Below are 15226 nucleotides of genomic sequence, written 5' to 3'. Positions count from 1 at the left end.
TCTCTGGCGTTAACTCTGCGCCTCCCGGGAGAAATAGAATAAATAGTAGATAAGTGCATTCATCATAGAGTAACAATCCTGTACAAAGTGATTAGTAGAGCTCAGTGAAGGGGGCACTTGGGGCTATTTATTGGGCCTCAATGTAAAATTCCAGGGTTTATGTTGACTCCCAGTCCAGGTGAGGATCCCACTAGCTGGTGGGGCTGGGGGGCAAATAGGCAGGGCCACCACCATTAGAAATCAAGAGGCCCCTAGAACAAAATTTTTGTGCCCCCTGGGTCCCGCCAACCAAGCCCCACCCTAGATCCCGCCCATTCCATCTGGCCATAGATGCAAAGATCCGATCGTTCGAATCCTCGAATCAAATAAAGTAGTAAAAGAACAGATGAACCGATGTTCTGCCCCTGAGTACGAAAGTTTATGTCCGACAAAGCTGGTTTAAAAAGCTATTGAAGGTCAGGGCCCCGTTATACTGTAAGTAAAAAAAAAACTGCGGCACCAGGGCCCACCATAAATGTTGTATAAAAAATTGGTGGTCAGGGCCCCCCTACAAGTTAAAAAATAATAATTAGTGACCAGGGCCCTCCTATAAGTAAAAAAAAAAACATTGGCGCCAGGGCTCCCCTTACAAGTTAAACAATTATTAGGGCCCCAGAGAATATTTTTTTTAAAAAACATTGGCCGCAAAACCCCCCATAAATATTTAAAACAAAAACATAAATGGCAGGGGCGTATAGAGTATTAAAATAATACATTGGTGGCCAGGGGATTAAAAAAATAAAAAAAACACACATTGGTGTTCAGTAGAATTGAACTTGTGGCTTCAGGAATTCAACTTTGGCTGTTTTCATGTCTTCGGGTCTTTTCGCAGATTCGGGTCTTCAGGAGAGGCGGCACAGCTTCGGCACTGTCAAGGGGGGCCTGGTTATTTAGAAAAGTGCAGCACAGCTGGGACCCCCTTCAGGCCCGGGCCCGGTACAGCAGTACCCCCTGTGAACGGCTGATGACGGCAAATAGGTGCAGAGTTTAGCATTTCAGCTTGAAGAACTGGGGTTCTGACTTAGATTCCAGTGCCAGAACTAGGGGTCGGCAGAGTAGGTCATACCTCTCTTTTTGCAAATACAAATTAGTCTCCCATTATTGCCAATTGTTCATTTAACTCTATGCTCCTGGGATCTCACAGTTACATTACCTTTTATTAAGCCAAAGTTTATTTTTCAGGTTTACGCCCCTGAGAACTTTTTCATGGTTTTAAAGCGCAGCAGAACCATCAGGATACGCGGGAAACAGATGAGCAATATTGTAGTTTCCTCGGCTGGTTTAATAAGAAAAGTGACAGTGGGTTTTTCATAATGGGGAATGTTATAGGTGGTGGGCACAGCCTTAAATGCCCCGTTGCAAAGACTATAAACCGCAGAGAGTCCACAGAACCACCAGCACATTGGCCAAATACAGCTGTAACATACGGCCGACTGTAGGACTTCAGTCAGGATATCAGCTGCTCTTTCTTCTATACAAAGCCCTCATTTATTGTACAGTGAAAGGGACAGGATTCAGCCCACAAGCAGACACAGTCACATTGTACTGTTCTGATACACTTGACTCAAACAGACCCACAGTCAGTGTAAAGTTCCTACTCTCTTTTGTTCTGTTTTCTGTTTTTCTGGATCTGTTTGTTTGTTGTCAGGGCAACCGCACCCTTTAGAAATTGCCTTGTTTCCCGGGGACACAGAGATTCTCCAACAAACAATTGAAATTTCACAATAATATTTATTGCATAAAACAGAACAATTTCAGTGTTTTCTGGACTCGGCGGCTTATTGCTTGTTCAGAGATTATTTGCTTTTTTTGAGAGCAAAAAAACATAATAAGATACAATACACAGCTCCCAGGAGCATAAATTGGAAAAACACACACAATTCAATTAAAAACTATTTTATTATTCATATTTAATATGTTGTGTAGGTAGAGGAGTGTGAGACTGACAAACATTTTATCTGCCCTGGATACAGCTTTCCATTATCTTAGAAGCAAAAAAGGATAATATCACAATGGAGTCAGGAGGTAGGGAGTCATAGGCTGGTTCACTATTTATATATGAGAAGTCCTTCTTTAGGGTTGGGGGGCTCAGGAAGTGGGTGAGGGGTATAGGGTGAGATCTAACTATGGATGCTGGGTCCATGAGAACCTAGTCGGGCAGTTCTCCAGTTTGCAGTTTCAGCCATCTGGTTGCTAGGGTCCAAATTACCCTGGCAACCACGCACTGATTTGAACAAGAGACTAATGTATAAATATGTATAGGAGAGACCTGAATAGAAAGAGGAGTAATAAAAAGTAGCAGTAACAATAAATGTGTAGCCTTTTAGAGTATTTGTTTTTTTAGATGGGGTCAGTGACCCCACCCATTTAAAAGCTGGAAAGAGTCAGAAGAAGAAGGCAAATTATTCAAAAACTCTAAAAATTAAATAATGAAGACCAATTGAATTTTTCTTAGAATTGGCCATTCTATGACATACTAAAAGTTAACTTTTAAAATGGAAGACTAAGCTTTTGCGTCTGTCGTTTCTGCTACATTAAGGGGCACATTTACTATTGGTCGAATATCGAGGGTTAATTAACCCCCGATATTCGAACCTCAAAGTAAAATCCTTCGACTTCGAATACCGAAATTGGTTCGACCGAACGATTAATTCCTTCGAATCGAACGATTCGAATGATTTTCCTTCGATCCCAAATTGGTAGGAAAGCCTATGGGGACCTTCCCCATAGGCTAACATTGTACCTCGGTAGGTTTAGGTGGCGAAGTAGGTGGTCGAAGTTTTTTTTAAAGGGACAGTACTTCGACTATCGAATGGTCGAATAGTCGAAGATTTTTAGTTCGAAATGTTCGAATCGAAGTCGAAGGTCGAAGTAGCCAATTCGATGGTTGAAGTAGCCAAAAAAAAACTTCCAAATGCAAAGTATTTTTTATTCTAATCCTTCACTCGAGTTTAGTAAATGTGTCCCTAATCTATACAGCCCAATTTGCACCTCTGTAAGGAGCTCCCACAGCATCCCCACGGCAGCCATCATCAATGCATGTGCCCGCAGAATTACACGCAAGTTAAAGAGATTGTGTCATGGGAGAAAATGTTCCTATCAATGAATAGTGCTGCTCCAGCAGAATCCTACACTGAAATCCATTTTTCAAAAGAGCAAACAGATCTTTTTATATTTAATTTTGAAATCTGACATGTTGTCAGTTTCCACAGTTCCTTCAGCCATGTGACTTGAGCTCTGATAAATTTCAGGCACTCTTTACTGCTGTGCTACAAGTTGGAGTGATATCACCGTAGTAGCCCATCTGTAGAACAATGGGAATGGTAGGGGGGAAACACCTCAGTACTTACCCCTGATAAATTGCCACAGAGAGCAGGTTTCCTAGGCAATTGTTACTCACCTTAAGAAACAGCAGCAGTTTAATAACACAGAGTGGCGAGGCAGGAAGGTACAACTGCATCAAAGCCATAAAGTACCAAGGTTCCTGTTTCACTTTAAGACTAATCTGTTTAAGTCTTTATACAATACATTATTCTAATATGGAGTGATAACAATTTAAATATATCTGCTAACCCTTTTCTCATTTAATTCCATCCACTCATCTGCCACAGGAGCAGAATACTGATCCCTCAAGCTTGATCAGATCCCCATTGTTAAACAATAAACCAGCTATAGTCACATGATACAACTTCAGAGCTTTAACACCGATGTTAAACATAGAAGGTACAACAGTGCAGCAGCATAACTGTCTACCAAGCTTAAATACATCTGAATAATACATAATATATTCTTATATATATATCACTGAAACTGACATTAATGTTACAGGGGGTCACAGACCCCCTAAAGTCGAGGTTCAGCAGGAAACAATTACATTCATAACTTGATGTTGCAGTTTCTCAACTTTCCAAGTTCCAGATCATGTTCTTGACTATATAGAACATCAAAAGAAAAAAAAAATTAAAAAAAAATTAAAGCTTCCTCTGTTGCTGTTTCCGGACAGATTTCAACAAGTAGAGAGCCTGTAATACAACCTCTTTTCATTGTTTGTTGGTTGCCGTTAATTTTCAACCAGTGGATTGTGGGAGACGACTGTCTTTTTTATTAGTGGTTGACTCTCATTCTGATGAAGTCCAATAATGCAGATGGTTGGCCTTGATCAGATCTTGCCTAGAACACAAGGGTGTCTCCTGGTTTCACATTGGTGGATAAAGACCAAATAAGGCAGGGACACTGTTTCTCTTCAGCTTCTGTCATTAGGAAGACTTCTCAGGTCAAACAAAGATTACAGAAACCATTTTCCACCATTCCACCCCAAAACCCCTCATCTCATTTTCCAGGCGACCACTTCCTTACAAGGCAGCAATCTCATTTAAATGACCTTTTCTTGTGAATTAGGCTCATTTTCAGCTCGTGATCTCGTCGGAGTCCTTGCAAGTTCCGTTCCACCGAACTCTCCTGGACCCTTTGTTCTTCTATAGAAGTCACCAGCTGGTCCCTCTGCTCAATAATCTTCATCATCTCCGCAAAGAGCTCCTGTTCTTCCTTATTGTCTGCTTCGTCTTTCAGAGCAGCTAGATTGAAACAAAGATAGATTCATTTTTTCTGCAATCTATGAAACTCATGAAATGTAGTATGAGACACGTGAAGGCTCTTCTTCATGCTGGTAGGAGACTATGTTCAAAGGGATTAGACATGTGTGTTGCAGAGTTTACAGATATGTCAATGCAAAGTAAACAGGGAAGGGATCTTGTGTGGTGTTGGTCTGTTGGAGAAGCTATGAGAATAACACTTGGTCCTAATGGTCACTTACGGTCAATCAGCATCTTCTCTCTCAGTATCTGCTCCAGTCTTCCTTGTTGATCTTCAAGCTCCAGTTCTCTGGCCCTGTTAATTGATATTTAAATATAAGACATTAAATTGCTACAACTATATGTTAAAAGGAAAAAAAAGACATATTTAAATAGTTATATTGATACAACACTAGACTCCCTAATGTCAACAGCTTATGGCCTTGATAAAGACTTTTGAACTTCCTTCACCATTCTCTCTTCCACTCTTCTTCTGCACCTACAAATGTTCTCCCCTTCCTTTTGCTTCACTAGCTCCCATATCATAAATTGTCCCAAGCTCTCATCCCTCATACTCTTCCTACTTTCCTCTTCTCTCCACCCTGTTCTTCTGCTCTTTTTTACTGTTCTGCATATTGTCTCCATCATCACTGTCAGAATGGGTCTCCTAGGGCCCACCGGAAAGTCTGACCTTGAAGGCCATCTCTCACAACAATTAGATGTAGACAGTATTATGTTCTCCATGCATCATGTTCATTGGTTGCTTTACTCCTAATATTCAGGAAGGCGGTTACACTTGTTCTGGGTTGGTTTGGGTTTCTCTTAGTCCACTGATTGGAACAGCTGATCTTATACACATTAGACAATATTGGCTGTCTACACTGTTGGACTGGGGTGTCAGGGGCCACCAGGGCTGCCACTTCAGGGGCCCCCCACCCCAGTCGTGTTCCTCCAGAAGTCAAACTCAACACCAATGTACCCCCTTGCACACCCTCTAGGGTTGCCACCTTTTCCAATAGGTTTTTCCAACTGGTGGGGGGCGGGAACAAAAGGGGTGTACCATGATGCAAAAGGGGGCAAAGCCACGTCAAGCGATGGCCAGAATGGCGAAAAAAGTTCTAAGAGAATTGAGGGTGGGCCAAGCGCTTTTCTAAAGGGTATTACAAATTTACCGGCAACTACATTGACGGTAAATTTGTAATACTGGCCCCGGCCTTGGCAGGTGTTTTACTGGCCGGGTGGCAACCCTATCACCCACCTGCTTGCAAACGATGATGTGCAAGAAAACCTTGAGCTGCACCCGCCCGACCTGCACCCGACCGCACCTGCCTTCCCCCCTCCATTTATAGACCCCCTGACCCGCCCCACCAATGATGTCACAAAAGGAACGGGCGGAGCAGGCACAAGTCTATAAAACAGGAAGCCGAAAGTCGGAAGCCGCAGTCACGGGCAGGGAGAGCAGGCGGAAGAGATCAACCCGACCCGCAAGAGGAGCAGCGTGGTCGGTCTGTACCCGCTGACCTAAGGGTAAACCCGTGGGTCGTACAGGTATCAGGCTGGCCCGCATATCACTATTGCACACCTTTTAACTTCTCCTTGCGTTGGTGGGGTGGTGGAGGAGTGTCCACAGTTCCCAGGAGTGGGCTTGGGCAACCGGGTTTTTTCCCAGCGTACCATTGGCCCTGGTTGACTAGATCTAACTGCCTATTAACAGGGCAATGAGCAGGAATATATTTAAATGCTTTGCTTGTCAACTTTCTAGTCTAAGTCCTTCAATGATCTACTTCTCCAAGGTGGTCTTATCCCTGAAGTTTAAAGATGGCCGCCCAAAACATCAAAGCAAAACCCTTCTAAAAAGCCATAACTATATTGGCCAATTGGCGACTTCTGTCTAGAAATCTTTTTGGTATGAGGTTGCCCATAAACTACCCTTGTTCATTGCCAACTCCGGAAATAGAAAAGTTAAAGCCGATCCCCCTGCTGTCAATTCCTATTTGCCTGATAACAGACCTGATAACAAATTCTCATTACGCCCACTGTGCTTGAGCTTGGAACAAGTCTTTCTCGGGCCTAGTAGTTAAATGACAGCTTCTCCTGTGGAATATTTATATATTTCTCCCACCAGAATACCTGCGTCAAAACAGATAACAGGCCTGAGTAAAAGGCAACAAAGCATTAGCTGCCGTCCGAGTGAACCTTTGGGGTCCTGCTATGCTAATGGCAATATGAGATGCAGGAGGGAACATCAATTTAAGCCAATGAAGTGATCTGCATGCAGGAACCCAGGCGGCTGCATATCTGGGCAATTAATAAGTTCCTACATTTCTTTCCCACCTTCACCCCCTCCCCGAGGTCTGATCCCGACTGCTGATATATAAACGCCGCATTTCAACTTACGTGAACAGGAGCTCGGCCTCGTAACGATTTAATTTATTCTTTTCCAGCGCGATTTGGAACCATTCGTGTAGAAGCTGCGACTCACTGTGTGCGCCCGAATCTGTAGGATGAAATAAATGTCTGTAATGTATGAAGCGGCGAGTTCTGGTCGGCACCGGATTATACAAATGTTCAGCATTCAGTTGTGATAAAGTCAGATTGTTTCCAACGCCAGCATAGGAATAATTGGTTTTATTTCTACCCAACCAGAGGGAGTTTTAAGGATGGTTGGGCCCCTTCTGGGTAAAAAACATTATTGTTAACAAGAAATTATTACATATTATGGTGATGTACCCCAAAAAAAAAGAGGATATTGGAATACCCATTACTGAAGCCTTGTGCCCGCAGTTACTTATATATATATAATATCCTTATAATTTATTGTATTGGGTATATTATCCCTTATAATGCATGAGTGATACTCAGAGTTCCCTGTATAACTCAGCCTGCAGCCTTGTGCCTTTATATGGTCACAGAACAACCCCTCAGTGACTTCTAATATCCTTATCATTTACAGTAGGGGGTACATTATCCCTTATAATACATGAGTGATACTCAGAGTTCCCTGTATAACTCAGCCTGCAGCCTTGTGCCTTTATATGGTCACAGAACAACCCCTCAGTGACTTCTAATATCCTTATCATTTACAGTAGGGGGTACATTATCCCTTATAATACATGAGTGATACTCATTGTTCTCTGTATAACTCAGCCTGCAGCCTTGTGCCTTTATATGGTCACATAACAACCCCTCAGTGACTTCTAATATCCTTATCATTTACAGTAGGGGGTACATTATCCCTTATAATACATGAGTGATACTCAGAGTTCCCTGTATAACTCAGCCTGCAGCCTTGTGCCTTTATATGGTCACAGAACAACCCCTCAGTGACTTCTAATATCCTTATCATTTACAGTAGGGGGTACATTATCCCTTATAATACATGAGTGATACTCAGAGTTCCCTGTATAACTCAGCCTGCAGCCTTGTGTCTTTATATGGTCACAGAACAACCCCTCAGTGACTTCTAATATCCTTATCATTTACAGTAGGGGGTACATTATAAAGTGAAAGGGGAAAAAGCCAAATGAACAGCCACAGCATAAAAAAGACTTTACAGAGGGTTACAGATGGGTTGAGGGATCGTGTGAGCTGCACAGTGATGCCCCGGTGATCCCGCTGTCATTATATAAATGGAATTTTAGGGATGATTCCAAGATACAGCGCCAGTGTTTAGGGCCTCATTGTGTCCCTGATACCTGCCCTCTGTTTCACTCACATACGCTGTGTCCTTGTTCGGCTCCTGTTAAATGAATAACACGGGCGACAAAAGGCTTATTCATTCCTCACTCCTGTAATTATTCCGGCAGAATTGCATAAATGTCACCGGAGAGTTGTGTCCTGAGCCCGCGCCTCCTATTTGCCTATTCACAGGCTCATTTCTTAGCTGTGATCATTTCCTAATTATCCCGGCATTACCTACACGGCAATTGGAAATGTATCACTCGAGATAGCGGCAAAGGCTGATCTAATAAGGATCGGACAATGAGCCCAACCATCAGACCTTTCACGAATAATGATGGGAAGAAAAGAGCCTTAACCCTTTGTTGTGCACGGGCAGGAACGGAACAAAGGGCTGTGTCAACCCAAGTATTTGTAATTAACTGGAGCTGAGGTTTTGCTCCCCAATAACTATATTAACTATTCACAACCACTTCGATAGTGGAGCTTATAATCTAATTTTCAGATATAATACTTCTGTTGAACCTGTTCCTCAGTACTGTAAGCCACCATGATATACACATAAAAGTGCTACAATAAAAAGAATCAATGTTATCTCCACCTCACTCATCTCCTACTTGTTCTTCTGTCTCTATCTTGCTCTACTGCCTCCATAGGTTCCTAGTAGTGATGTGCGGGCTGACCCGATACCTGCGGGACTCGCGGGCCGGACGGGTTTCGGGTCGACCTCGCACTGCTCCTCGCGGGTGGCGGGCGGGTGCGGGTTGAGCTCTTCTTCTGCTCTCCCCTCCCTTGCTCTACTGTCTCCATCTTACCCTACTGTCTCCATCTTGCCCTACTGTCTCTATCTTGTCCTACTATCCTGATCTTGGCCTAATGTCTCCATCTTGCCCTACTGTCTCCATCTTGCCCTACTGTCTCCATCTTGCCCTACTGTCTCCATCTTGTCCTATTGTCTCCATCTTGTCCTACTGTCTCCATCTTGTCCTACTGTCTCCGTCTTGTCCTACTGTCTCCATCTTGCCCTACTGTCTCCATCTTCTTCTACTGTCTCCATTGTTTCCTAAAGTTTCCACCTTGCCCTACTGTCTCCACCTTATCCTATTGTCTCCGTTGGTTCTTAAAATCTCCATCTTGTCCTACTGTCTCCATCTTGTCCTACTGTCTCCATCTTGTCCTACTGTCTCCGTCTTGTCCTACTGTCTCCATCTTGCCCTACTGTCTCCATCTTGCCCTACTGTCTCCATCTTCTTCTACTGTCTCCATTGGTTCCTAAAGTTTCCACCTTGCCCTACTGTCTCCACCTTATCCTATTGTCTCCGTTGGTTCCTAAAATCTCCATCTTGTCCTACTGTTTCCATCTTCTTGTACTATCTCCATTGGTTCCTAGAGTTTCCATCTTGCCCTTCTGTCTCTAACTTATCCTACTGTCCCTTGATTTTCAATAAAAATGCTTTTGTTTATTGATGCTATAACTTCTGAACTTAGTATATTGTGTCAATATAAATATATATATATATAACCATTTTGATCTGCTACAAAGCTACTCTGACAGGAGTCATTCCCCATACAGATTGCATAATAACACATAAAGCCGTATGAGCAGCTACACAAGGGACCAATGATCTTTACTCAATTAGTAAATGATTGTTCTTAATTATTATACTCCCCAAGAGGGAGGTCTTTTCAGCCTGGGGTATTTTAAGGGAAATTATGATGAAATCCTTCAATAATATGTAAAATGGCAATCTATGAGCAGGGGTGGGGGTGGGTCAATAAAACGAACACATTAGATATTCACATTTGCCCATAATTACACAGTGAAGCGAAAGGAACAGCCTTAATATACTGATTTATGATTTAAACAAGGAAATACAGATGAATTAAACTCCAGCGCGGAGCAGACGAATTAGATCATTAAAACCTCTTCATTGATCCAATAAATAGCGGCTTCTGCCTAAATATCACCCTCCATTTATCCCTCATTAATATTACAGCAAATTGCAGCTGCTGGTGCCTTTTATTGAGCAATGTAACAGGGTTTGGTGGATGAAGTGCAAAGATTAGAAGAGATAATAGTTTTTGAAGGCAGGGCAGTTAGATCTTCAATGTGCTGCTAATTAAATAAGAGGAGGAAGGACCCCAATGTATTGTGTGATGTCTAGACCCCTATTTTCTAAATAAAATAAATAAAAAAATGATATCATTAGACTGTACCATGAACAGGTTAAGGTGCATCTTGGGTCAGATGAATTTATGAATATGATTACATTGTACACTTATATATATATATATACAAATAGTAGTATTTAGAGTGTGCAACTTAACATTGTATTTCTGTTTATATGAGTCTAGCACATATTATAAAGGCCTCTCCTGCCGATGAGACATTAATAGTTTTCCTCCAGAAACAACAGCGACTTGGAGAGGCTTTGATAAAGCTCCCAGCATGCTGAGATGAAGGTGGAGGATTGTGGGAGATGTTGTTGAATAACAGCAGGACAGACACAGTTTGGCTCTTCTCACAGAGTTGTATAAAGACTTTGTACCTGATTCCCCGCGCAGCACCTTCTCCAGCTTAACTCCCTGAATCTCCAGCGCCCGCAGTTTCTCTTCCGTTTCCTGAAGCTGCCGCTGTATCGTCTGCAGGAAGAATTATATTTACTGTATCTCACTAACACACTGACACTATAATGTTGCTGTTTATTTCATCTGATGCGTGAGCAATGTTACACTGTCCTGCAATTGTTATAATGTTACAGATACATCACAGAGTTCCCTGTATAACTCAGCCTGCAGCCTTGTGCCTTTATATGGTCACAGAACAACCCCTCAGTGACTTCTAATATCCTTATCATTTACAGTAGGGGGTACATTATCCCTTATAATACATGAGTGATACTCAGAGTTCCCTGTATAACTCAGCCTGCAGCCTTGTGCCTTTATATGGTCACAGAACAACCCCTCAGTGACTTCTAATATCCTTATCATTTACAGTAGGGGGTACATTATCCCTTATAATACATGAGTGATACTCAGAGTTCCCTGTATAACTCAGCCTGCAGCCTTGTGCCTTTATATGGTCACAGAACAACCCCTCAGTGACTTCTAATATCCTTATCATTTACAGCAGGGGGTACATTATCCCTTATAATACATGAGTGATACTCAGAGTTCCCTGTATAACTCAGCCTGCAGCCTTGTGCCTTTATATGGTCACAGAACAACCCCTCAGTGACTTCTAATATCCTTATCATTTACAGTAGGGGGTACATTATCCCTTATAATACATGAGTGATACTCAGAGTTCCCTGTATAACTCAGCCTGCAGCCTTGTGCCTTTATATGGTCACAGAATAACCCCTCAGTGACTTCTAATATCCTTATCATTTACAGCGAATGACCCCTCACCTGAGCTTTGTGAAGTCTCTTCAGCTCTTCCTGCTTTGCTTTCTGCTTGGCTTCTTTTTCCATTTTCCTCCTGTGCCTTAACTCCCGGGAGGCCTGATGGAACAATAGAAAGTACAATGTCATTGCCGTCATTTCCACTGTATTCACCAGTGGAATTGGCCCTGTATTTATCTGCTGTGTGTTCTGGGGTATTATACATGGAATTGGCCCTGTATTTATCTGCTGTGTGTTCTGGGGTATTATACATGGAATTGGCTCTGTATTTATCTGCTGTGTGTTCTGGGGTATTATACATGGAATTGGCTCTGTATTTATCTGCTGTGTGTTCTGGGGTATTATACATGGAATTGGCCCTGTATTTATCTGCTGTGTGTTCTGGGGTATTATACATGGAATTGGCTCTGTATTTATCTGCTGTGTGTTCTGGGGTATTATACATGGAATTGACACTGTATTTATCTGCTGTGTGTTCTGGGTATTATACATGGAATTGGCACTGTATTTATCCTGCTGTGGGTTCTGGGGTATTATACATGGAATTGGCCCTGTATTTATCTGCTGTGTGTTCTGGGGTATTATACATGGAATTGGTCCTGTATTTATCTGCTGTGTGTTCTGGGGTATTATACATGGAATTGGCACTGTATTTATCTGCTGTGTGTTCTGGGGTATTATACATGGAATTGGTCCTGTATTTATCTGCTGTGTGTTCTGGGGTATTATACATGGAGTTGGTCCTGGGATGCTGTGATAGATTCTTTGTAGAAAATAAAGACAGAAGCCAAAATAGCCCACCATCCCCATTTAGTCCTCATTCCCTGGGCCCTACAGACTCTCTGCCTGTTTCCTACTCTGCTGCTAATGGGAAGACCCAAGAAGGACGACTTTGTGAAGGGCCTTGAGGAGCAGAGAAAGCAACACTCCCTTTTATCAAAACGCCACAATACACAAAAGTGTTCGGGGTTAAAAAAATCATCTAAAACGCTTCATCGCAGCAGAATAAAAAAAAAAAAAACCTGGCCCATTGTTAACATCACCCCTTTATTAGAGGGATTATTACAGGCTGCTGACGTCACAATGGATGAAAGAAGAATGTGTTGATGCTTCTGTACATCTTGCATTAATGTTATTTATCAAGCCATCCTTGAAGATGGGGGAAGCAACAATAATTGCTTTTAAAATGATAATGGGGCTATTTTGTATAAACAGTTGCCAGTGCCCCTTTCTTTTCTCCCGGCGCTTCGTTGCCATAACTTTCAGTGCTGCATTAACCGCGTTTGCCTCGGCCATTGTTGCCCCCTTTTACCGTCTCTATAAAAGCGATGTTTTTATGTTGACAAGGCTATAGTCTCCTCGCATTCATGTTTCATTGTGCTAAATGCTTTGCCCACGACCCCCTAAGAGATGTCAAGGTTACACTTAAAATGATTGGGAAGTGCATTCCTTGTAGGCCCCCCAGCACCGAGGCATTTAGCTTCACAATCTGAGTGTGTGGGAGGGGGGACAAAATAATTTTATAGTTTATTTAATAGCCAAATAAATCTAATTGATATCAATGGGAACTATCAGGACTTAAAAGTGCCCTCACTTGTTGCCGTGCGCCTTTAGGTTTATTGTTCCTTCATATCATTTCTATAGAATATAACTGGGCCCTCGTGACCCATGGCCCCCCATAAGCATTTGCTGAGCCCCACCCAACCCACTGCTCCACGTGTCCTGCAGTTTTTCGCTGTTCCGATTCCTCCACCCACATTAAATGGATCGGTGGTGGGCGCAGGGCCCTTGGGGGTGTCCATTTATTTGCCACCAGGTTGGTATTTAACAGTCCCAGGCGGCACATCACCAACTGAGGCCAGAATTAAAGGATAAGTAAACCTTTAAAATAAGTGAATGTAAAATTGATGAGGGGGGCTATTCTAAGAAATGTTGTCATTTACATTCATTATTTATTATTTTTTCATTCCAAGATATTAAGGGATACATGTACTGTCAATATGATTGAATGTTGTTACAACAGCGCCACCTGCTGGTCAGTTTCCCACCAGTCTGACCACCAAGTAGTCAAGGAAGTTGTCAGGAGAAAGAAAGAGGCTGATGTTCTCCTGCTTAGGAAAGATGTGAGAAAGGTTCTAATTTTATTCCTAAGCAGAAGAACATCAGCCTCTTTCTTTCTCCTGACAACTTCCTTGACTACTTGCTGGTCAGACTGGTGGGAAACTGACCAGCAGGTGGCGCTGTTGTAACAAAATTCATTCATATTAACAGCACATGTATCCCTTAATATCTTGGAATGAAAAAAGAATAGTTTACACTTTACAAAGTGCTTAGAATAGCACCCTCATCAATTTTACATTCACTTATTCTAAAGGTTTACTTATCCTTTAAAAATGAATGAGCAATGTAATAGCCGGTATATTCCTAACAGCCGATAAATCCCTCCCTTCCCTTACCCGACCCTCTCCACTGACAATGACCCCATATATGGTAAAGCCCGCCTATTCCCTGCCCATTCCACTGCCTACTCTATATTTATATATTACATAATAGGGGTCATTAGACCCTCACCACAGTGTTTTATAGGTGGTTTTAAAAGGGTTCCATCACCATATAATTAGTCCAGGAAAGGAAATTGAGGCACAGGTGAGTGCCAGGTAATACACCCCCGCCATGCATTTACTTAAAGGGATACTGTCATGGGAAAACATGTTTTTTTCAAAAAGCAGATTTTTTTATATTCAATTTTGAAATCTGACATGGGGCTAGACATATTGTCAGTTTCCCAGCTGCCCCCAGTCATGTGACTTGTGCTCTGATAAACTTCAGTCACTCTTTACTGCTGTACTGCAAGTGATATCACCCCCCCAGCACCCTAACAACAGAACAATGGGAAGGTAACCAGATAGCAGCTTCCTAACACAAGATAGCAGCTCCCTGGTAGATCTAAGAACAACACTCAATAGTAAAATCCAGGTCCCACTGAGACACATTCAGTTACATTGAGTAGGAGAAACAGCAGCCTGCCAGAAAGCAGTTCCATCCTAAAGTGCAGGCAGAAGTCACATGACTTGGGGCAGCTGGGATACTGACAAAATGTCTAGCCCCATGTCAGATTTCAAAATTGAATATAAAAAAAATCTGTTTGCTCTTTTGAGAAATGGATTTCAGCGCAGAATTCTGCTGGAGCAGCACTATTAACTGATGTGTTTTGAAAAAAAAACATGTTTTCCCATGACAGTATCGGGCAGCAAAAACCAATCCCAAATGTATTTCATATTTACCTTTCGGGAGTTTTTGGATGTAAATTCATCCTCCGACGAGCTGGAGTTCTCCTCCTTCAGCGCCAAACCTACTATTTCAAATGAGAAAGAGATAAGCGCTCTCATTAGAGACAGCCTGTCCGTCGGTGAACCTGCCCAGGCTCCCCATTAACCGCACGTCTGAGACAGGCCCAATATTGAATTGAGTCTAAGCAGGTCCGGACTGAGAATAAAAATAGGCCCTGGCATTTCAGGTACACAGAGGCCCAA

At 42.4% G+C, this 15226-nt stretch overlaps 1 protein-coding gene across 8 annotated transcripts in view; it reads right to left on the bottom strand.

The window, feature by feature from the left end:
* Window positions 1-2945: 2945 nt before the first annotated feature.
* The window catches only part of LOC108713737 (F-actin-monooxygenase mical2), a 118337-nt gene continuing 106056 nt past the window's right edge, over window positions 2946-15226 (bottom strand). For 7 of the 8 annotated variants that reach the window (XM_041589726.1, XM_041589729.1, XM_041589725.1 and 4 more), the window contains 6 exons: window positions 14978-15048; window positions 11700-11792; window positions 10838-10931; window positions 7008-7107; window positions 4853-4926; window positions 2946-4613 (listed from right to left, as the gene is read on the bottom strand). In XM_041589726.1, the coding sequence (XP_041445660.1) occupies window positions 4408-4613; window positions 4853-4926; window positions 7008-7107; window positions 10838-10931; window positions 11700-11792; window positions 14978-15048 (638 nt within the window). In that variant the 3' untranslated portion in view covers window positions 2946-4407. The remainder of the gene's footprint in view (window positions 4614-4852; window positions 4927-7007; window positions 7108-10837; window positions 10932-11699; window positions 11793-14977; window positions 15049-15226) is intronic. The other variant, XM_041589727.1, reaches the window with a different exon arrangement.

This window comes from Xenopus laevis, chromosome 4L (genome assembly GCF_017654675.1).
Source record: "Xenopus laevis strain J_2021 chromosome 4L, Xenopus_laevis_v10.1, whole genome shotgun sequence".
Classification (NCBI taxonomy): Eukaryota; Metazoa; Chordata; class Amphibia; order Anura; family Pipidae; genus Xenopus; species Xenopus laevis.
The sequence above is the reverse complement of the archived record's forward strand: the minus strand, read 5'-3'. Positions and strand labels throughout refer to the sequence as shown.